The 22,106-nt window shown below is 55.5% G+C and overlaps 1 protein-coding gene across 2 annotated transcripts in view; it reads right to left on the minus strand.

Annotated features, from left to right (window-relative positions):
- ANKRD11 (ankyrin repeat domain containing 11) overlaps positions 1-22,106 on the minus strand; it is a 136,007-nt gene that overhangs the window by 35,570 nt on the left and 78,331 nt on the right. For both annotated transcript variants that reach the window (XM_075714844.1, XM_075714845.1), the window contains exon 2: positions 5,232-5,376. In XM_075714844.1, coding sequence (XP_075570959.1) covers positions 5,232-5,318 — 87 coding nt within the window. In that variant the 5' untranslated portion in view covers positions 5,319-5,376. The remainder of the gene's footprint in view (positions 1-5,231; positions 5,377-22,106) is intronic.

Below are 22,106 nucleotides of genomic sequence, written 5' to 3' on the forward strand. Positions count from 1 at the left end.
GCAAGCAAGATCCAAACTTCGCTCCCCCCTGGAAAGCAGCGACCTGCTGAGGATGCCTGCAGCAGTTGCAGTGAAACCACCGCAGAGAAATTAAAGCAGCTTGGAGAGTCATATTCCTGAAAATAACATGCTTTTTCATGTTCTTATTTTAAGCTTTACTTTCCTAATTATTTCCCATTTTGTAATGAAGAACGTCATCCTTCTCTCGAGTAAAAGCTGTTTTCGTTTTTAGGTCATCTCATGTTTAAACTAAGCTCAGACTCATCTGAAAGATACAAGAATCAGGTTTCACAGAAGGAACAAATCCAAATTAATCGTCGTTGCGGAGAACGTCGTGTGAACATCGTGTGCAAGACAGGCTTGGGGCTCGCACAGGCCGGCAAAGCTCTTGCCGAGGGTGAGAGAGGGAGTTTGGGGAAGGGGGGGACTGTCGAGAGCTCGGCAACAAAACCAAGTTCCCCCTTGTAGGTGTTAATAAAAGCTGCTTCAGCAAAGGGCAGACAGCAGACCATGACTTCAGGAAAAATCCCCTACTGTCACGCTACGTTATTAGTAAGATTTACTGTATGAATAACTGAACCCACCTCGACTTACACTCGCTACGGTTAGAAGATGCATCACAAGTTGCTATCAGCCGTCACGGTTTGGAGCACACCCCGATCACCAACCGGCCCCCCGAAGCCTCGACGGTGTCAGCCAGGCGTGCAGCGTACGGACTGGAAGTGCTCAACAGCGTCTGTGCGGACTTCTCTTTATGACAGAGCTCTCTAATCAGCAAGAGGCCCTGACATCAATCTGCTCAGGCCGTTAATGACATATTCAAATAAAAACCACTTTTCACCCCCACGCAGAACTCCAGCTCGGCCAGCTTACAGTCCAAATGTAGGTTCTCAGAGCAAAACCCAATGCATAGTTCCTTTAGATGCAAAATTCTGCAAGGCAGAGCCACGCACGAACCCATGCAAAGAAATCCGTACTTCCAGCAGAGGAGCTGAGCGCGTCTCCAGCTTGCTTTACGGGCTGGGCATCGCATCTGCAGCCCGCTCCTCCCTGCTGTCCGTACGAGCCGCACGCAGCAGGGCCGTGCTGTCAGTGCCCACGCACAAACTCTGCGCCACTGCCGAGAGCTGCGCCGGAGCCGTGCCTTCACTCCAACGCCGACAAAACCTGACTCACATCCCAGCCGCTTATGCAAAGACTTGCACTGCCAGCGATGGAAATCCCCAAAGCCCTTTGTTCTCCAAAACGAGTCGAAAGTATTTCAGGTTGCAATGCTAGTAAGAAGAAAGCAGCAACCAACAAAACCAGCGCCGGTAGCCTGGGAGGAGAGAAGCCCAGAAGGAGCGAGGGCTCCAACAGCCGTGGCCCTGGGCGATGCCCCACGCCGAGCTGGCACCCCAAACCCCTGCCGTGGGCAAAACAACCCCGCCACAAAAAGCAAACGCTGCGAGAGCGGGAGTTCCCCCGCGCTAACGCAGACAGCAGCGTGTCGTTTCCTCCACGGGTCTCCGCCGGGGCGGGGAGAGAAGGGGCAGGAGAAGGGTTCGCACCCTGCGTTACAAAAAGGGACGGACACAGTTTTACCCAGAGAGCACACTGGACACGGTGGAAACCAAACCCCGGCATCCCCTAAATCTGGGTCCCACGTGGCTTTTCCAAAAGCAGAGTACGACACGTACACGCGCGTGCAAAGTTTCACAAACTCTGAATTTCGGTCACACTCAATGCTGCAACTAAACGTTATGGAGACAACTGGAACCGAAGCCCCAATCCTGCGTGCCTCGGGCTTCACCGAGGTTTGTAGGAAATACCACCCTGCAGTGACTACGGGCGGCTTATCCGCACTGAGACACCGGCTCTGCGGTGCTGAAGTCACCCAGTGCTGCTGCACGTTTCGCGCCCCGGCGGGTGGCTCTGCGCTGGATGCACAGCCCAGCGCTCGTTTGCACGTCGCAGGGAAGCCCTAACAAGCCCAACAAGTTTCAAGCAGAATCGAGAAATGAGGACTATGTTCCCTTTTCTGGAATTGGGAGAAGAGAAAGGAGAAAAAACAAAAACTTTTTTCAAGGGCAGGAAAAACTATGAAATAGGAGCAAAATACATTCACACTACTAAAATTATTATAGATAAAAAGTGCAGTAGTCTTCCCCCTTCACTCCTGTGGAAGCCAACTGAGTTTGACCCAGCACGGGTATCAGCAAGGCACCGTGCTCCCGCAGCAAGGCTCCCTCACTGAGAAGCCACCACCTTTATCACCCGGGCAAGGGTGCGGGTGAGAAGGCAGCACCTTCAGCAGTTCTCCTAATGGCATCTCTGCTCGGTTTGCTCACTTAACCTCTGCTAGCTCCTACAAGCACATCCAAAACCGAGGGTCAAGTGCTGTTCTGCTTGGTGTTCAACCACTGCAGCGAAAATGCAATTGAGCCTCTGCGAGTGGGAGCGTCTCCCCGTGAAGTGACAAATCCTCTGCCGCAGCCTCTGAGCACACGGCGTAACCACGCAGCAAGCGGTCCCAGGCACATCAGGAAATGGTTTTGACAACTGATACAATTCTTGCTGTGGTGTTCCGCTCAGCCTAAGTCGTGAGTAATCTGCTTCTGGTATGGCGATCTGTGGATCTACACCAGAAAGGAGAATTATTCATATATGGCATGCATATTTTCACAAAACCCTTCAGACTGAACTCAACCCCCGGCAGGCTGTGCACAGCCATATAAGGCTGGCAGGGCCCAACCGGCCGCCCCGCTGCCTCTGCTAACGCCGGGAGAAACAGCTCCTTGCTCAAGAGCCGCGAGGCAGACGAAGCATCCAGCGCCGTCGGCCACGGAGGGCAACAGAGACAGGGCCTTTAAACCACCTCGCTCTTGCGGCTGCGCAGCACAAGCGACATCTCACTACTTATTGGAAGTGCGCGGAGCAGGGCTAGGAGGAGTTCCCTCTTGTAATTAGCTCCACGGCTGAGAGGCAGCAGCTCACATCCTCTTCCACAGAGCACGAGCCCTCTGCAGAAAGGGCGGCCTCCCAGAGAGCCCGGCTGCAACGCGTTCAAGCGCAGAACTCGCACGTTTCCTGCGGCGCTCAGCCCGCCACGCCACCGGGACCGCCGAGCATCCTGCACCGCTACTTGCCTTCAGCGCTACAGCTTCGGAGCCCAAACGTGCAAAGCCTGTTGCACGTTAAGACAGCTGTCGATATTAAGGTCGCGCCGAGAGGGAAACGCTCAAGTGGCAACGCGGCTATCGCTTCGCCGCGCTCGCCCTGCGCACCGTCGCAGGCGGCCCCGGTGGGCGCGGGTCCCGCGGCTCGGGCTCGGCCGCAGCCGCTCTCTGCGCTTCCTAGCGAGCCTCCGCCAAGAAGCGCGCGCCAAGTTGCAGGCTCGGGCCTCTGAAAGCGTTGACGAAGGCAAGATAAATTAAAAGCAGCGGCTTGCTTGACAGGCAGGTACAACAGCGTCTGGGAGGAGGAGGTCTAACGACCGAGTGCTTTTACCCTGAGTCACTGCTCCCGCCTTAACTAGAACGGGGCGATCTGCTGCACGACGTCCTTCGGCCACTTAGGCTGGGTCTCAGCTCAGTCCCTGGAGGACAAGCGCCTGCAAGTTTCTCCTCCGTTGAGAAGAGCAGAATTCAGTGAGCAGAAAGGCTCTTCCCCATCCTTACTCAATACCACTCACCGCAGGTCTGTGCCAATGCCACTGAATGGGAAGTATAGAATTATTTGTGTCCTAGTTATTTAGCCAGCAGGAGATAACTCTGGTTCCCGGCGTCCCTAGCGCCGCTCGACAAACCTGCTCTGTAAATAACATGCAGCCTTTAAGCTGCCGCGAGTGGATGAAATAAAATGGGAGCTGATTCATATTATAACTGATCCTCTCCCTCCCGAAGCACCTGCGCCAACATTAAGCTTCTTACACAGCGCAGACAAAACCCCGTATTTACATATCCTGCGCTGCCGGGCTCAGCCTCATTTGCCAGGGTAAACGCTGGGCTCTTCCCGATGCAACAGGGCAGCTGTTTCACTTCCAACACCCCTGCTCCCAGTTTTTGTCCCCCTCCCAGAAGCCCCCCGCCGTGCCCCGGCAAAGCGCCCGTGCAGAGCAACGCTCCCGCTCTCGGCGCGGCTCCTGAACCTGCGCGCGCACGGAGACACAGAAAGGGGAACGGGGCAGATGCTACCAGCGTGCTCGATAACCAGATTTCTGCCCGGGATTTTCCCGCTGGTTATTTGTCATTTTCCTCATTTTGTCAATAACGTGACCTCAATCGTAAGAGGAGTTACTATCATCAGCACGGGTGGGATTGCAGGGGAAGCGACAGAGCAAGCGACGCGGCATCGCTGTTGCTCGCAAAGCTCAGCTTCAGCTCCTGGGGCCTGGCAGAAATTCCTGGGGGAACGCTGAGAAACTGGAGCAAGGAGGTGAAAGGAAAGCAGATGATACTTGTTTCCGTAGCAGAATGCAGTAGATGTAGCTTTTAATTTTTATTTAAAGATAACATTTGTACACAGCTTTCTGCACAACTATTTACTGGAAACTACCAATACTGAAAAGGATGAAAAAAAACCGAACAAGAGGAGGCAGAGCTTAAGTCTGGAGCAAAATGAGAATCTGGGAATGAAGTATGAACTTACTTATCCTTAAACTCAGATTTCATCTCAGTAACCTCACCTCAAGCCCAGTCAAAACCTAAACACTTCAAGTAAAACCCCAGAAGCAGTAATTTCAGCAGAGCAGCTCACACGCCGAGTCCTGCTCAGGCCACACTCAGAGCCCAGACTTCTGGGTGAAGCAAGACCGAGTCTGACACAGATGAAGCATTTAGAGCCGGAGGAGGAGGAGGAGGAGGAGGAGGAGGAGGAGGAGGAGGAGGAGGAGAAACTCCTCCCTCGCCCAGCACGCACTTGCGAGATCACTGCATTACTTGGTCCTTCCACAGCTTACTGCAGAAAGCCTTAAAAATGCACAGTACTCACAGAAGAGAATCTCCCAAAGCATCCCCCCATTGCTCGGCTGAGTCGGGTCTATGCGGCCACAGCTCTTCCCGGGAAGTATCGCAGCCGCCGAGAAATAAAAGTGGACCCCATCAGCTGGCAGAGTGCCAACACACAGATTTGATTCCAGCGGTAACAGCCCCCGGCAACCTCCTTGCCACACGACATACTGCCACGGCTCGAAGGCACCGGGCATAAGGGGCGGCATTCCGAAAGGAAGGCAAGCGAACCAAACACGCTACCTTTTTCCCCGTTTGTTTCTCCACCATGTCGTTGCTGAGAGAGAAATCTTCTGGCTGTGGTGTTTTAGAACACCCACCCTTGGGCATCGTTCTGCCTTCCTTACTTGATCTTCATTTATGCTGCCATCGCTTCATCATCAACCGTCTGTTTAGAGAGAGGAAAAGAGAAGTTAGAAATCTCAAAAGGATCTTTCCACTGGGGGGAAAAAAGGCGAGACACTTCCCCTGGGGATAAACCCCCACTGAACTCTTCAACGGCAACACCAGGATGGCAGAACACCTCCAAACGCCGCGCGCTGCAGATCGGGGCGGGCAAAACCGCTGCTGGCTTCTGCCACCTTCCGCACGGGAAGCGAGCTGGGACCTGCAGCTGCAGACACGACTTGTTTCACGTGCAAGGGATAGCCTAAAACGGATCGTGCCCAAACAGAGAGCAACATCCCTCCTGTTCTTCGTTGACAGCATCACTGCAAGCCTACGTAAAGCTGCTTGCAGCTACAGCTCCGTCCAGAGTGCAGGGCCGCCGGGACGGACCCTCCGGGCACGAGTCTGGGGCAGGGCCAGCCCTGCTCCCCCGCTTTGTCGCGCTGAATTCCCAGACGCTCGCAGGAGCAACACGCACACAGCTAAATTACAAAACCGACTTACAAAAGGCGCTTTTTGAATGCGTCGCCACTATGAGACGAGACCAGAAACCGCCGAAGGGGCACAGCGTCCCCGGAGCCGTTTGCCACGGGCTCCTCACCCCGGCACCGGCGCTGCCGCCGCGCCTTGGCCTAGGTAAGACAATTTGGAGAATAACAAAGCGCTCCCTGCTCCTGCCATGGGTTGCCTGGTTACAGGGCTGAAAAGACAACTGACATCTGAAATACGGCGAAGCATGAGCTGCAACAGGGATCAGAAATACCGGCTGAAGCCAAGGCAGGCAAGGCCTTTTTAGGTGAACAAAAATATCTCCTCTCCCGAGACCAGAGGCTAAAAAGCATCCGTGCAACAGTATATCTCCGAGAAGCGACCCACATCAATCCCTACAGCAAAGGTCTCGTCGCACTTACGCTGAAACTGCATAAACAGGCACCATTTGAAAACTCTTTCCCCAGCTAATTGCCACCTGACAACACTACACATTGCACCCATTAACTTCTTATAATAGCGGCTGGGTTTCTGCAGAGCTGCAATTGCAGGAAATCATCCAGGAACACAGTCATGCAGCACTCCATCACAAGATGGGAATTCTGTGGGCAGGGAGAGAGAAAGAAAACAGAGGAGAGGAGAGAAGCCAAACCCTCCCGCCCGCTCGGGGCCGGGGAACGAAACAGCGTGGACCTTGAACCGCGTCCCGGGCAGCACCGGGAGCGCCCAGCGCCATCTCACCGGGTGCTGCGTGCCCGCACCTGCGCCGCCAGGGCAGGACAGGGGGTTAAAGGCCGGAGGAACACTAGGTGCTTTCATCAGCCTCGTATTTTAGAAGTTCCCTGGAAATCCCTTCATAATTTGTAAAAAAAAACCGTAAAAAATTTCATGTACACTTCAGAGGCTTTAGGGCCCTTTGGGTTGGTTTGTGGGTTTTTGGGTTTTTTTGTTTTGTTTTGTTTTTTGAAAGAAGTGCTTCAGAGGTCCCATTCCAGCCCTGCAGCAGCACAAATTCCCAGACCAAAGCACCGGGCACAGAGAGCGCTGAGACATCCCGGCGCTGGCATTTTCAGCAGCAGGCTCTGCGTTCCCAGGCAGCTGATCCTCTGCTCCGACTCCTTCGCCTGGGCCACGGGAGGACAGTTACCCGCGTTTAGGAACGGAGGCTTTGGGGACTGAGGCCTTTTCGCGTCCCCCCTGCTCGACGTGGGGACAAGGTGCCGTGCTGAGTTCTGGGACCCCCAGCCAGGAGACCCCAGCCCTTTCCTTTTGGATGTGAGGGCAGGAAAGGATCCGAACTGGAACAGACACGAGCAGGCTGACCAGCCCTCCTGATCGCTGCAGCTGAGAAGCAAAAAAAGGGGGGGGAAAGTGCAGAAAACTCAGTATACCAACCCAGCATGTCCATAAAGAGGAAAGGGAAAAAAAGAAAAACTGTTAGAGTGAGGGAACGAGTGCAGAAATCCGCGTCTCCAAATTTCTGCTCTTCATCATTTGAAGGGCCTGCAGCCCAGCACAAGTGCCAAGGTTCAAGCACCACAAGGACTGACTGAAAACAGCACCTTAAAAAGGCAGCTCAGCCGCCCTCGGGCACGCTCGGCGCCGGCACAGAGGCTGGAGCTCGCAAAACCTGAAGCCAAGAGCAAGCAGCCCCGGCTTCGGAGCTCCCACGCGCCCAGCCGGGGGTCCGCCGGCTGGCGAGATGCGACGTTCCGCAGCGGCGCGGCTCTCCCGGCGCTGGCGACGCTCCACCCAAGGCGTTGCTCCGCAGCGCGAGGTGTCCCCTCCGTGCTGCACATCGGCGGGGTCCCAGGCGCTGCAATTGCTTCCTCTAGGAGCAGCTTCAGCTGGTTACAGCCTGAAGAACCTCGCGCTCTCAGCTGTCGTTAACCAGTTGGCAAAGTTTAAGGATTTTTTTTCCCCTCGGTTTCGCCTACTGGTGCTCGTTAAGGTGCAGGCAAAAGGGAGATGAGCAAGTGCCCGCGGGAGCACCGGGCCAGCGCGGAGGACACGGAGCTGGCCGCCTGAACGGATTCACTTCAGTATCCACTGCAGATCTAAGAAGTGGAAATCCAGATGACATGCCGGGCAATGGAAATTTATTTGCACTTTGCAAAGGATATTAAAACCAAGCAGCTTCAGTTATGCCGGTCGTGAGCGCAGGGGCTGGCGCGGCTGGGACCAGGGCACGCTCTGCTCCCGACCACGAACAGCCAAAAATTAAAACCATGTCGTTTCCAGTGCCTCGCTAAAACTGCTTCATGGCCCGCACGCTGTCAATTTATTCTGGAAAAAATTCTGCCCACTCCCGATGTCTTTGTGGCTGTTTGTAACCGGGGTAGGTACCTATTCACGTGGAGCTTCGAAAACCTGTTTAACTGAGAAAAGGCCAGACGGATGCCAGATTAATTCTGCACCCCTTCTGTTCATCTAGCTGACTCATTACACTTGGAAAGCTGGCTGCCTCTCCATGTAAACAGAGCACTGGCCTGTTTAACAGCTTGGAGGGAGTATTACATTTGCACAACAATTACCAACAAGGCTTGCAGTCTCCTTTTCATTTTTAAGCACGTTTTATAAGAGTCAGAGGGGAGGTACAAATTCCCCGTTTGGAAGAGCTGTCTAACCCCGGCTCACGGGAGCGACGGCGGAGCATTTCAAAGTCGCAGATCTAGGGCTGCAGCATTACAATTTGGCTTCAATTCCCTCCTAACGTGGGAGCTGGACGAGGCACCCCCTTTCCACGGCACCCCTCTCAACCTCCCCTCCCGACCAGGAGGCAATCGTCGCCCTTCCTATTTTGCGAACCATCAACTAAGCTCCCCCAACTAGATGATTACATGTCTGCCGCACAAGAAGCGGGAGACCGAGTGAGCTCAACGGAATATAATCCCTCGCACTTCTCCGGGAAAACAAAGGAGCTGTTTACCTCTGGCCGGCAGCCAGCCCCGGCTGCGCGCGCCGCCTTCCCCGCGCACGCCGGCCCCGCGGCCCGGCCGGCAGCAGCCCCCCGCAGCCGGCAAGGCGCGGGTCCCATGCCTCTCCCCTTGGGAAAGCAGCTATGGAGAAGGGGAGCCCGCCCTGGGACTTGGCCGGCTCGGACACGGCAGCTCCCGCCCGTTTGGGATGGCCGGCTCCAGCCAGCGGCCCCGGTGCCGGCAGGGAAGGCCACGGTGGTCCAAAGCCGCGGTGGTCCAAGGCCGCGGTGGTCGAAGGCCGCGGTGGTCCAAAGCCACGGTGGTCCAAGGCCGCGGTGGTCCAAAGCCACGGTGGTCCAAGGCCGTGGTGGTCCAAGGCCGCGGTGGTCCAAAGCCGCGGTGGTCCAAGGCCACGGTGGTCCAAGGCCGCGGTGGTCCAAGGCCGCGGTGGTCCAAAGCCGCGGTGGTCCAAGGCCACGGTGGTCCAAGGTCACGGTGGTCCAAAGCCACGGTGGTCCAAAGCCACAGTGGTCCAAGGCCGCAGTGGTCCAAGGCCACAGTGGTCCAAGGCCGCGGTGGTCCCAGCCTCCGGAGTATCGCACACACGACTTTGCCTGCAGGGAGAAAGCTGGAAAAGCGGACGCGACAGCCGGTGCGGTCACCCTGCGTGGCGGGGAGAAGGAGGGCAGCCCTGCGGGCCAGGGCACCCCCGAGCACCCTGAGCACCCTCCGGAGGGTGGGAAACAGGACTGTCGGGAGCACGAGCACGAGCGGGGCTGGAGCCGTGCCCGCCGAGGCCGGCTGGGAACGGGAGGGCTCTGCAGAGCCAGCCCCGGCCCTGCGCACGCAGACCATCCTCTCCTCTCCCCTTGCTGGGGCGAGGAACCAGTCGAAAATGTTGCATTTGGTTTGGGTTTGGGTTTTTTTTATTTCGCCCAGGGCACGCCAAGCCAACGCCACACACCGAGACCAAACATTTCCGTAGAAGACCTCAAAAGGCAACGGTCCCAAAAGGGATGGGAAGGGAAGGGGGGGTCATCTGTCCCCCCCTGAGCTGCAGGAGGATGAGGAGGACGACGACGACCCGTTGGGCTGGCTGGGAGGCAGCACGGGACCCGTCGCACCCATTAGCCAGGGCCAGGCTCCCGGCGAAGGCGACGGGCAAATCGGGACGGGCACAGATGTACGCGGCCGGAGCCCGCCCTCAGCCCCCGCCAGCTGATGCCAACACCGTGCCCGACAGGAGAGGCGATTCCTCGTTAACGAACCCACCGGGCCCGGTGTACAATTAAACCCCCTACCCCTCCCGCCTTCACGGGCACAGCGAGCGACACCCCTATCTGCGACAAGAGAAAATGCAAACGACGCTGAAGTCCTCCGACGCTTTCAGATGTATCTCCAAGGCGGAACGACAGCTTTCCCCGGCTCTGCCGGCACCGCGGGCTGCCCGTCCCCGGCGCTCACGCAGCCCCTCACCCTGCTGCGTGCAGACCAGCCAGGCTCCTGCCATCTCTATCTGAAGCCACAACAAATTAGCTCATGCCCAAGATCTGTGCGTTGAAGCCTGCCCATACCCTGCCAGCTTGGAGTAAAAAAGATTGTGCAGACTTCTTTAAATGCCAGACAATAAGAAGAAAGCTGGCTGGAGGCTCTTACACGTTACAAAAAAAAAAAAAAAAAAATCAAACGCAAGGATGGCAATTAGAGGCACAGACGTTATTTGTACAAATCCAACACATTTGTTTGGTCTGAAAAGGTTGGAATATGAACAAGCCCCCTCGAAACAGGAAAATTTTAAAACCTCAGGCTCCCTTTGAGGACTCTGTCCCAGAAAAACAGGCGTCCTCAAATCTTTGAAAATTGCCTTAAAATAACCACTCACAGAGATCACATCCAAACCTTCATCCCCCCCCACCCTTAGCACTGGAAAGCGTGGGCAGAAAAACAAAAGTTGAGGTCTTTCGACACGCTGAACTGCGCCCTTCTCCACCTTCACCGCCATGTTTGCCAGCCCGTCCCCGAGCGGCGCGGCGCGGCGCGGCGGCCCCGGCCGAGTCCGCGCTACAGTCACGGTGCACGTCAGCGACGGGCCGCGTGTTCGCAACAGCCGCCGCCGCACCTCCAGGCCAGCGCTGCCCGTGCGCGTCCTGCTGGCTGCCGGTTTACCGACACGCTCCCACCATCCAAGACCCGCTCTTCGCCAGCTCCTCCTTTACCTGTTAGGCCTCCACAACTCACGATTAGTGCCTAAAATTGCCCGTGCGCACCGGCGGGCCCCGCGCTTTGGGGGAACAAGGAACAATTGTTCTTTCTGCTCCAGCTCAGCTCCGGAAGAGTAAAGTCCATCTTTTTCCACCATGGGTACGTAAGCCCGAGAGCAGCGGGAGGCCTGGAAGCCAGCAGTGCAAACACAGGTGCGTTTCATTCAGCAGCCTTACAATGGGCAATCACCAAGATTAGCTATTAATAAGATACTGCGGCACGAGGTGCGAATTCTTACAGCCGTTACCAAAACAAGGAAAAACGCAGAGATCGTTGCATTTCCCGGCTCTGAACGCAGCCGGGTGGAAAGCACGCTCGTGTGCCGTCCCGTCTGGGGTTATCCCAGTTCCACAGCTCCGGCATGCCCTCACCTTCAACTCCGAATCTTCTTGCTTTACCCCGGGGAACTTGCCATCTTTTTGTTCCTGGCTTTTGAAGGAGGATGTCGCTCTTTCTCAGGGCTTCTTACAGATGAAACACCTTTTCTTCACCTCTTTGCGTGGCTTCTCCTCTCCTGTTCTCAAAACCAGTACCTGGTCCCCACAATAACTGCCCTTTCCTCTGCCTTTCACAAATATTTATTTCGCCTTAACCCACAGTGCTTCCTGACCTCCTGATACGCCCGTAACTACTCACATCTGGATGTATTTGCAGGGGGCTCAGGCAAGGCTCGCTTGCTTTCTCAAATACACGTCAGCCAAGTCGACTTAGTAACACGAATTAAGGCAGCTATTAGTATTTCAAACATTTGTGAAACAGATGCTCCTTCCCGGTGTTTGTTAGGACCTGCAGAAAATACCGCAAGGGAGCAGCTCAGCCGGCCGAGCGGTTTGTGCACGTGGACGCGCGCCCACGTCTTGAAGCACCGCGGTCACGACGATGCTCGAGACCTCACCGGGCACCGTGAAAGCCCAGCTCCTCAACGGTTCTCCGGCGATGACTCGCTACACGAAACCATCCCTGCTAACGGGTTAAACGCAAACCACAACCCCCTACACACGCAACCTGCGAGTGTCATTTCCTGCCCCAGCATCTGAAGACCGGGCGACGGTCTCAAATTATGACAACTCTTAAGTCTTTCTATTGCACTAAGTGTTACTAGTTAACAAGATTATATTTAGAAATTTCTGCTCAACTGCCCTGTGATTCAGAATACCGTTCTCGGGATGCACGGAGTCTGAAATAAGAGCGAGCCCTGACAGTACCCTGAAACCACCAGCAACCACTCTGCCTGTGTGGTTTCTCCGGGAGCAGTTTTTCCCACAAACCCTTCCCTCAATTATCTACATGCAGCTGCCTCTTGATTGCTACATTTCTGGATGCCGCTGATTATCTGGTTTCTGGCCAAGGTTACAAAACTGTTGTTTCAGTCGGTTCTCCGAGCTGCGGTCTGGGAGCGGGATCAGCTGCGATGAGGAAACCTTTGGAGCGGCCGGCATGTTACAGGAAGGCTGGAGCGGCGTACGGCCCTGCCGCACCACCTCCAGTCAGACTGGAAGAGCCGATTACGACACCGCTGTCCTCTCGGTGCGATCGTGGGATGGCTCCGGATCACCGGCGCAGCCCAAAACCTGCCAGGGAGGGAGGACTCCGTGCTTCGCCCATCTCCTCTCCGCTTCGCACAGAAACCCGTCAGGCTTCAACCAGGGAAGAGCCGTAACCGCGACTGCCAACACAATCATCTACGGATTTCTTGCCCATCAGCCTCCTTAAAACAGTGATGAACTCCACTTGGATATGCCCACTGCTGCTGCATATGGGAGCAAAAATATTTCCCTAATTAAGCACATCCCAAGGACTTAGGCAAAGCAACACTGTGCACCTACAGAGTGATCGGCAACACGAACTTTAAGCAGACTGCACAGTGGATTGCATGTCACATGCATTTAAGAGGAAAAAACGCAGCCCAAACCATCCTGCACACAGAAAATGGGAAAGAAATGCATGTGCTGAGAGGTACGAGGAGTGCAAAGCCTCTGCCTGCAGCTCACCGCAGGATTCACGCAACGTGCTGAGAGCCTGTCCTGAAGGTCCCACCCGTGGGGAACAACAGGGATTCCCCAGGGCTGCTTTATTCTAGCAAAACTTGAACGCCACAAATGTGCGCAATCTGCTCCGTTCCCAAGACGGTTTGGGGAGCTGGGCTCTGGGCCGCCCCGTGCCCGGCAGGGAGCCACGGCTGCGGCTCGCTGCAGTTTGCTCTGCTGAAGCGCAGCTCAAGGGGTTCATGGGCATCAGCCAAGCCCCAAAACCGAGCCGGGCCCCATTTTAAAGACGGAGAAACACGTCAGCACAGACAATTCCTGACCGTCACCATCCTTGGGTTGATGCCGACTAAATTGCCGTGAACGAAAGGGCAACAGATGAAGCAGCAGCGACTGACGGTGCCCCGGCAGCGAGCTGCGTCACCTACCCCGGCGTCCCGGCGGCAGCCCGGGGACCCGGGCGCGAGAGGCTGGCAGGGTCTGCTGGCGCGCTCCGCTCCGTCCTCGGCCAGGCTGAGGCTCATCCGCGCTCCCCACCTGCACACGTTCCATCTTCCCGTTCCTGGCACCAGTGACTGGTCCCAAGGGGAGGCAGCGGGGTGAACGCCGTTCCTACAGAAAGCTCGCGTCGGCTCCTGCAAGCCCCATCTGCTGCTTAGCTGCAGAAAGGGAAGGCTCAGGAAGGTAACAGAAAGCAGAATGTGTTTGTGCTTTATTTTCAGCCGTCTAAATTAGCACAGGCGCCTCCGTTACGTGGCTGTATCACCAATAACTTCGTGCCTTGTTCGCCTCCGGGAACTCGGTTTCTGCGCTGACGTTAACGCAGCTGGGCCGGGGCACAGCAGGCAGATTTTACCAGCGAACTGAGACCCGCTCCTGTGAGTTTGGGCTGCTTTAATTAAATAAATACTACATATTCCTAGTGCTTATCTCTGCATATACGTACGTACGTGCACATACAGGGACAAACACACATATATAGTGTACCTATGCACGGCAGTAAAACCCCAAACGAGACTTTTGCTCCAGTCCTGCCCAATGTTCTGCGTTACGTGCTTCGTTATGTAAAAGTCTAAGACAAAGACCAGCTTTTACTACAAAGAAACCTGCATGACTTAAGCCCTTAAACCCGAGAGGAGACGATGACCGAAGCACGTTAATTACACGAGAAAGAAAGAAACCAAAAAATATTTTGCAAAAGGTGCCACGGCCATTGCACCAGGGCCCTTCAAGTGGAGGAGACCCTCAGCTCGGAGCTCTGCCACGACCAGCCTCACGCAGCGCGGGCCGGCCGACGCCAGCTACTCCCTAACGAAAAGCCTGCTCCGGCCGTGGCGGATTTGAACAAACGCTTTGGGATGTCCACGATGTCGCAACAGCCAAGTAACATCTTCTCCCAGCTGTGAGCGTGAAAGACCATGGTAATCTCAGCAAAACATTTCTCTTCCTCTCCGCTCTTGCACAATTCTTCCCGGCTTCCCTCTCCCCGTCCCAGCATCCTCGTGCCCACTGCAAACACGGAAAGCCTCCTCCGAGCGTGGGAACCTCCGGAATATTTTGGTGAATTTAGGAGCAAGTACTAGGCGACAGAACAAATCTCACACATCAGCACTTTCCAGGCAGGGACCCTGCAGGCATCAGGCTTCGGGGAAAAAGCAAACGCAGAACCTCACTGATTTACTCTCATTTGGGGTCTGCAAAGCCAGGAGTTTCATTCTGGCCATCTGCCTCTTTCTCCTTTTCAACTGAGGCCAGCGGGTTCGAGACCGATGTTTTACCTGTATACAAACCACTTTGCAGCAAAACTGGTATCTGTTTGCCATACTACTGGCAGCTTTTAAATGACAGGGCAAGAACTGAATAGAGATGGATATTAAAAAAAAAAAATCCACAAAAACCAGAAAAATCCAGAACCACTAAGCATCATTCCAGCAGAGAAGGGAAGACAGCGAAAGCTTGGATGCTCTGATTTTCTGAACTAACCAGAAGACTTCTGTTATACAGGGCTCACATTAGAAGTGCCACGTTCGCCTTCCAAACCTTCTGTTAACACATCGCTCAAAGTTTTATTCACCCCCCAATCCCAGAAACATGCAGGAAGGATAACACCCCCGACCTAGCGCTGGCAAGAAGCTGCCTTCGAGCAGAGGCGGAGCAGGGGACCTGGAGGCCCTCTCCAAGTGACGGTGCCAGGACACCGCACGGGCTTCGCGCACGGGACTTCTGACGCCGGGCTTTGGAAAACCGGCCTCCTAAACCCCCGAGCACCATGGCAGGAGACCCACATCCTGAGCATATCCAAGGCACCTAAGCTAGCTTCTATTCCGAAGGGGTTTCCTTCTCCAGTAACAAACCCCGGGCCGCAAGCAGACGCATCTCGCAGATCTCCCACCTTCGGCACTCGCGGGCGTCGCCGTCCGCCACGAGGTGCAGCAGCCAAAGCCACCGCCACCGCCGAAACCCAGCGCGGGGCAATGCCTGACAGCCGCGAACCCACTGTGCTCCCAGCAGAACCCCAAACTCACGGGATATTCTCCCTCAAGGTATGGAAGGCAGATTCATAGCTCGCGTTAAACTGGGGAGTCCGTAAGCGTGAAAGGAACTTGGGGGGTGTGGGGGGAGTCTAGGCCACGTGAAGTTCCAGTTTTCTGCCGGGGCAGCACTCGGAAGCCTTTCTCACAAACACACCGCGCATCGCGGAGCAAGCCCGGCACGAAGCCAAGGCCGGGCAACAACCGGGCTACGGAGGGGGAAAGGCTTCTGCCGGTTTGACAGGTCTGCGTCGCGGGGCAGGCAGGGAGGGACGGGGGAGCGAGCGCTGCGGAAGGGCTGCTGCGCACATTTCTGGGCTGCAGGGCAGCCACACACGCGGTGCTGCTCTCGGAGCTGGCTCCACGCGCAGTTCTGAACTGCTGATGCTTCCTCCCAGCCACCGCCGCTCCCCCTCCCAGCAAAACTGTCACCACGCTTTTCGTACTACTTAAAAAGACGCCGCGGCTCCCCGAGCCCCGAGCCGCTGATAAGAACAGTGGATTTCCTAGATTATTTCAGCCCAAGCTGGAAGCAGAGCTTCGTCTGTTGCTGTGCGTCTGCTGACGGCAGACCACCGCCACGCTGCTATTTAACAAGCTGTACGACAGGAAAAAAGCTTGCTACGGCTTCTGTGGGGCTCTGCGTGCTGCAGCCAACGCAGAAAAAAACCCGAAGCGTGAGTTTCTCCAAGCAAACCACATGCCCTCCATCACGGGCTGCCAGGCATACGGGGAGAAGCACCTTGCCCGTTACCTTCGGCACTTCTGCTCGTCTTGTTTCGGAAGCCAAATTCCCCATCTGGTTTTCCCATTGCTGGTCCAGCAAGCGGTGCCTCCGCTGCCGCAGGTACCGGCAGGGTCCCTGCCTGCGGCCGCGCCGATGCCAGGAGGCTCAGCACGCTGCCGAGGACCCCGGCCACGAACACCGAAGAACAAAGCGGCCGTCCTCTTCCAGGGGACGGCAGGAAAGGTTTGGGCACAACACAGCCCTGCTGCTGGTTTGCCAAGAATCAAATCAAGGTTAATTCTCCACAAATCTGCAACCCTCCTCTCTTCTTCCTCCATCTCCATCTCTCAAATTACGGTGCTTTTGAAGGTGATCTACTGTATATAAAGACATAGGAATGCATTTACCAAAACGAGTATATTCTTGTAGAGGGGAAATTCAATTTTCTCTACAAAGCTATCGTTGAACGTGTCATCAGAGCAGGAGCGATGGGAAGCTGTAAGAACAGGCCTGCTTTAACAGATCGTTTCCGTAAGGACAGGGGCGCCCACCCTTCAAGAAAAACCTGAGAGCCCCTCCTGACTTTGGGCATAATTAAGTTACGTGTACACGAGGCCTCTTGTAAGACAATTTGTTACAAAGCTACTGCTTGAACGCTCGCCGAAAACCGAGCCAAGTTCAGAGTATCCGGAGCTGCGTTTCGGCAGCTGACCAGACACGTGCCGTGCGGGGAAGCGTGAGGCTCCGCAGATGTCCCTGTCCCATGGCACATCCCCACCGCGGCTCGCCCAGCAGCCCCAGCATCTTCAAAAAGGCAACGTTCAGACAAAACATATGTGTGGCAAGTTAAGGGGGGGGAAAAAAAAAAAACCCTCAACATTCTCTGCCGCCTCCTTGTCTTCCTTAAAAAAGAAAGGTCTGTCTCCCAGCTGCGTGCTGGATTCGCCTGCCTCCCCCGGGCTGAGGAGCCCAGCCTGACAACGTGACACTCGGTAGCAAAATTTGGAGAAGGGAGGGATCAAAGTCAGGCTCGTTGACCCCAGGGGGGAAAAAGAGAAGCCACGAATGAAAGGTAGCCTCTGGCTGAAGAGCAGCCCGAAGCCAGTCTGCAGACAGATCAGGGTAACACATGAAGGGACCCGCAGAGCCAAGCCTTGGAGCGTAAATCATCGGGATACAGGTAGGAACGGTACAACCGGAGCGGGACTATTTATACCTGGTCCCCCAGGTCTGCGCCAGGCTGACGTGGCTGGCTCCTGGCAGGCCGCACACGCGCTCTCGTCAGGGTCACAGCAGGCAAAGGAGACATTTTCGGTCCTCCCGGTAACGCCGCACCAAGCACCACACCGCCTGCCAACGACAGCCTCGAGAGGCGAGCACAACCGGCTTCTGCCTCGGCGATCCGAGGACTAAACCTTCTCGCAAGCCGGGACGCAACCCGGTGGTTGCCAGCCCGGCACGCAGCCACGCCGAGCCCGTGCCGGGACGCGGGTGCTCGCCGGGACACCGGCGGACGGCTCGGCCCCGGGCGGCCTGGAGAGCAGGACGGGAGCGTCGGGCTTCGACAGTCTTGGTGCTTCGTGCTCTTGGCTCGGTCCTTTACCGCACGTACCCGTGCAGTGAATTAGGGTGCAGAAAACGGCTCAGCCAGGTCTACGCCCGCAAAGTGCTTTTATCCCCGCGCCAAGCCCAGTGGCAAGGGAGACGGAAAGCGCCAAGAGCTGCAGTTCCCACCCTCTGCACGGTGAAGCCCTGCCACCTCCCCAGAGCTTCCCGCAGACCACGCAGCCTTACCGGCAAGCTCCTAACCGAGCGCAGCCCCGCGGAGCCCGGCCAGCTCCCAGGACCGCTGCCCAGCGCTCCCAGAAAACTCCGTGCTTTGCGCACCACAGACCTCGAGCCGGAGGATACGGGACCCATTACTTCAAGACAAGGGTACAACATGACATCTGAATTCACCAGCGGGCTCCTCGGCTGCCCGAGCGGCCGTACCGTGAGCTCCGCAATCTGCAGGAGCAACGCTGGAATTTCAGGGCTTCGTTCGGCTGTTTCCCTGCTTAACCGATTGGCATCAGCAGTTAAACGCTCCGCATCGGAAAAGGGGTTTTTACAGCCTGCACGCTCTGTGCTGGCTTTGGAGAGAGCATTTCTCATGGCTGGGTACATCCCATCTCCCCTCCGAGCTCTGTTTACCCACGATAGCAGCCTGCTGCCCCGGCTGTGCAAACACCGGCCCTGGGAGCCGCCGGCACCCGCGCAGTATCGTGGCAACGTGGCTGAAGCCAGCTTTGCAAACTCACAAAGTGTGCAAATTAATTTCATTATCCGCTCTTGCACATCATGAGGAGGGAAAACAAATAACCTGCCTGAAAGTACATTCTAGTAATTATTAACACGGCGTAAGTTAACCCCAGGGGAGTGGGAGGAAAGACCGGCCGGAGAGCAGAGCCTGGCGCTTGCCTGTTCGCTAGAGCATACAGCACGTCAGTACTTTTTAAATATAAAATCCAGCCTTCTGCTGCAGTTTGGTCCCCGTTTAAGGCCAAGGATTCTTCATTTGCTTGGCTGAACCTCCACATTCTCCCAAACGTTTACCAAGCAAAACCGACCAGTCAAATATTTCACCGGCAAAGCTCTTCGCTTCCATTTGCTTTTGCTCTGACGTCTTTTCCCCCCACACAGGCGCTGCAGGCACCCACCCCTCCAGCAGCGCCGTCAGGATTGTACACGAAACCTTCTCTGGCGATGACTAAAGCCCAGGTATGCACCGAGCATTCTGGTTGCTATTTTACTTTAGATTAAAAACATCCTTCAGCTTAGCAGCGATGCTGGTCTGTACCAGTAATCCCCTTCGCCCCCACACACAGGAGAGGAAAAACTGAGATTTAATACCCTGCAGCACACGATAATTTAATCCAGCGCTGTAAATCTGGATTACACAAACCCTTCCCCATACCGAAAGGCACAAAACCTGCGTCATAGCAAAATATGCGTTTATGGAGCTGCAATTTTTTTCTTGTGGAATTCACGCAATTACCTTAATTCTTAGAAATCCTGGTAGTTCCTGTGCCACCCATGACAAAATGGCTACAAGATGATAACGGGCTCTGCCACAACAGAAGTACTCCTGAACACGGCACCATGCACGGCTCCTTTGCCAGGAGCCGAGGAGATCCCCCCTGCCCGCCCCGGCTGCCTCCCTGCAACAGGGCACTTGGAAAACACCTTCCGAGGTGCCCAGTTCGGGGGGATTTAGCTTCATCGTGGAAAACCGAGGGGACGTCTGCTTGGAGGAGAGCACAGCAGACCACTACGAACCTAGAGCAGGGCTGTGGCAGAGCTCCAGCAAATCTTATAGCATTATTAGTAAGCCATTAAGAGGCACTGTCAAGACAGATAGGCTTTGAGATTACTTTACAAGGCAGTTGTCAGGGATTTCGGGATGCGCTGCCTGCTGCAGCAGCTCAATTTTCACTTTAGAAAGACTGTTGTGTGAGCATTGTTTTACAAGGGACCTCACAGCAATAAGCCGAGATGTTTTTCAAAGTAGCTAACGTAGCCACGTTTATAAAACCCTGCCTGGCATCAGCACGGAGTGCCTGCACGCACGCACGCCCTGCCAGCGCCAGGGATCAAACCAAATTAGTCAGAGCCCGGCTGGGATGCGGTTCCTGTACAAACCTGCTCCCATCGGAGCGTTCAGCTCCCTGCAGACGCAGCCTCGGGACGGAGCAGCCCGACCCTGGGAGCACGGATACGCGCCGCAGCCGTAAGCCCGCGACGGGCTCTTGCGCCCCGTGCGCCGGCGCAGCCTCCCTCCGCGCCGCGCTGCTCGGCGCTGCCGGAGAGGCCGCTCACCAAAGCACGCCAGTCCGTACGCTCCGGCCCTCCCTCCCCTTCTATTATTTTTGGAAGGAAAGAGCAGGCCGCATATCTACAATACTTGAAATGAACTCCCCAGTGGTTCCAAAAGCTTTTTACTCGCCATGTTTTTGAGAATATCAATATCAATAGATCTGCAATAGATCTGCACAGAAATTCTTTCACGTTCTTGGGGAGGAGTGGCTGGAAAGCTGCCTGGCCGAAAAGGACCTGGGGGTGTTAGTGGATGGCCGGCTGAACATGAGCCAGCAGTGTGCCCAGGTGGCCAAGAAGGCCAACAGCATCCTGGCTTGTATCAGGAATGCTGTGGCCAGCAGGAGCAGGGAGGTGATTGTCCCCCTGTGCTCGGCGCTGGGGAGGCCGCACCTGGAATGCTGTGTCCAGTTTTGGGCCCCTCACTCCAAGAAAGACATTGAGGTGCTGGAGCGTGTTCAGAGAAGGGCAACGAAGCTGGTGAAGGGTCTGGAGAACAAGTCTTATGAGGAGCGGCTGAGGGAACTGGGGGTGTTCAGCCTGGAGAAGAGGAGGCTGAGGGGAGACCTGATCGCTCTCTACAACTACCTGAAAGGAGGTTGTCGTGAGGTGGGTGTTGGTCTCTTCTCCCAAGTAGTTAGCGATAGGACGAGAGGAAATGGGCTTAAGCTGCGCCAGGGGAGGTTTAGACTGGAAATTAGGAAAAATTTCTTTACGGAAAGGGTGGTCAGGCATTGGAACAGGCTGCCCAGAGAGGTGGTGGAGTCCCCATCCCTGGAGGCGTTTAAAAAACGGGCAGATGTGGCACTTCGGGATATGGTTTAGTCTGGTCTACCCTTGATTAGTCTAGAGTGGGCTTGGTAGTGTAGGTTAATGGTTGGACTGGATGATCTTAAAGGTCTTTTCCAACCTAGATGATTCTATGATTCTATGATTCTATGATTCTATTCTTCTAATGGCTAAGGGGCTTGGTGTGCTGCTCTGCAAGTCAGGTGAGCCCGAACAGCTCAGGAGCGCGGTGACCTTCAAGGGCTTCCCCAGCCTTCCCTCTCCTCCCGCCCCACGGACACCACTAACGAGCGAGGAGCAGCGAGAAGACCCGCGCGCTCCGTTCGCGTGGGGCCTATATGCTCCACTCCTATCACATCACCGCACCTCACTGCCCACCTGTATAGGCAGACTCTCCACTGAGCGAATCCAAAGGTATTTTCGTGTCCCCCTCTATTTCCAAGCCTTTTATGGCCCATGCACTGTCACAACCTATTTTCACCAAGATAAATAAAAGCGCAAGGATTTGAAGTCACGTCAGCCGTTCCCGTGCCATTCGCTTTCTGGGTCTGTGTTTTATTCTCTCCTCTCTCCCTCTCCCCTCGGACCTCCCGAAGCACATTTCCCATTACTGCTCTGCATGTCCCCACCCCGCCAGACCCAGAAGTGGCCACATGGTTTTACAAGAACAGCTCCAACCAGGACATTTAATCCAGCTTGCTCCCCCGGCCTTTCTTTTCTTTTTAAATCAGCAGTACGGTTTTCCATAGTCTTAACTCAACGTGGAACCAAAGATCATCCACAGTAGCATTTCCACTCTGTTCCGTTCTGAAGGCCCGCTAAACACTTCACAGAGCACGACCCTTACGCCACGAAGAGGGCGATTTTCTGACTTTCTAACGCCACAAAGCGCCCCTTTCTAGTTCTGATGGGCCATAACGTGTTGTCCATACGTGCGCGCGTGCGCAGGGAGCACTGCAGGTCCGGAGCTGGAAGCAGGCTCTCCGGTCTCCCCGCCGGCTTGCCGCAGCCCCGCTGGATGGACCGGAGCGGCCGGATCGGGGACTTCACCCGGCCGGTTTTCTCTCCCGTCCTTATTCTTTTGCATCTTTAGCACGTGCTTAAGCTGAGTTTTGTCCTCATTTTAGTGCAAGTTAAACACGCTGCTGCTGCCATCAGCCTAAGGGTGTGAGTCA

This window comes from Pelecanus crispus, chromosome 8 (genome assembly GCF_030463565.1).
Source record: "Pelecanus crispus isolate bPelCri1 chromosome 8, bPelCri1.pri, whole genome shotgun sequence".
In the NCBI taxonomy this organism is placed as follows: domain Eukaryota; kingdom Metazoa; phylum Chordata; class Aves; order Pelecaniformes; family Pelecanidae; genus Pelecanus; species Pelecanus crispus.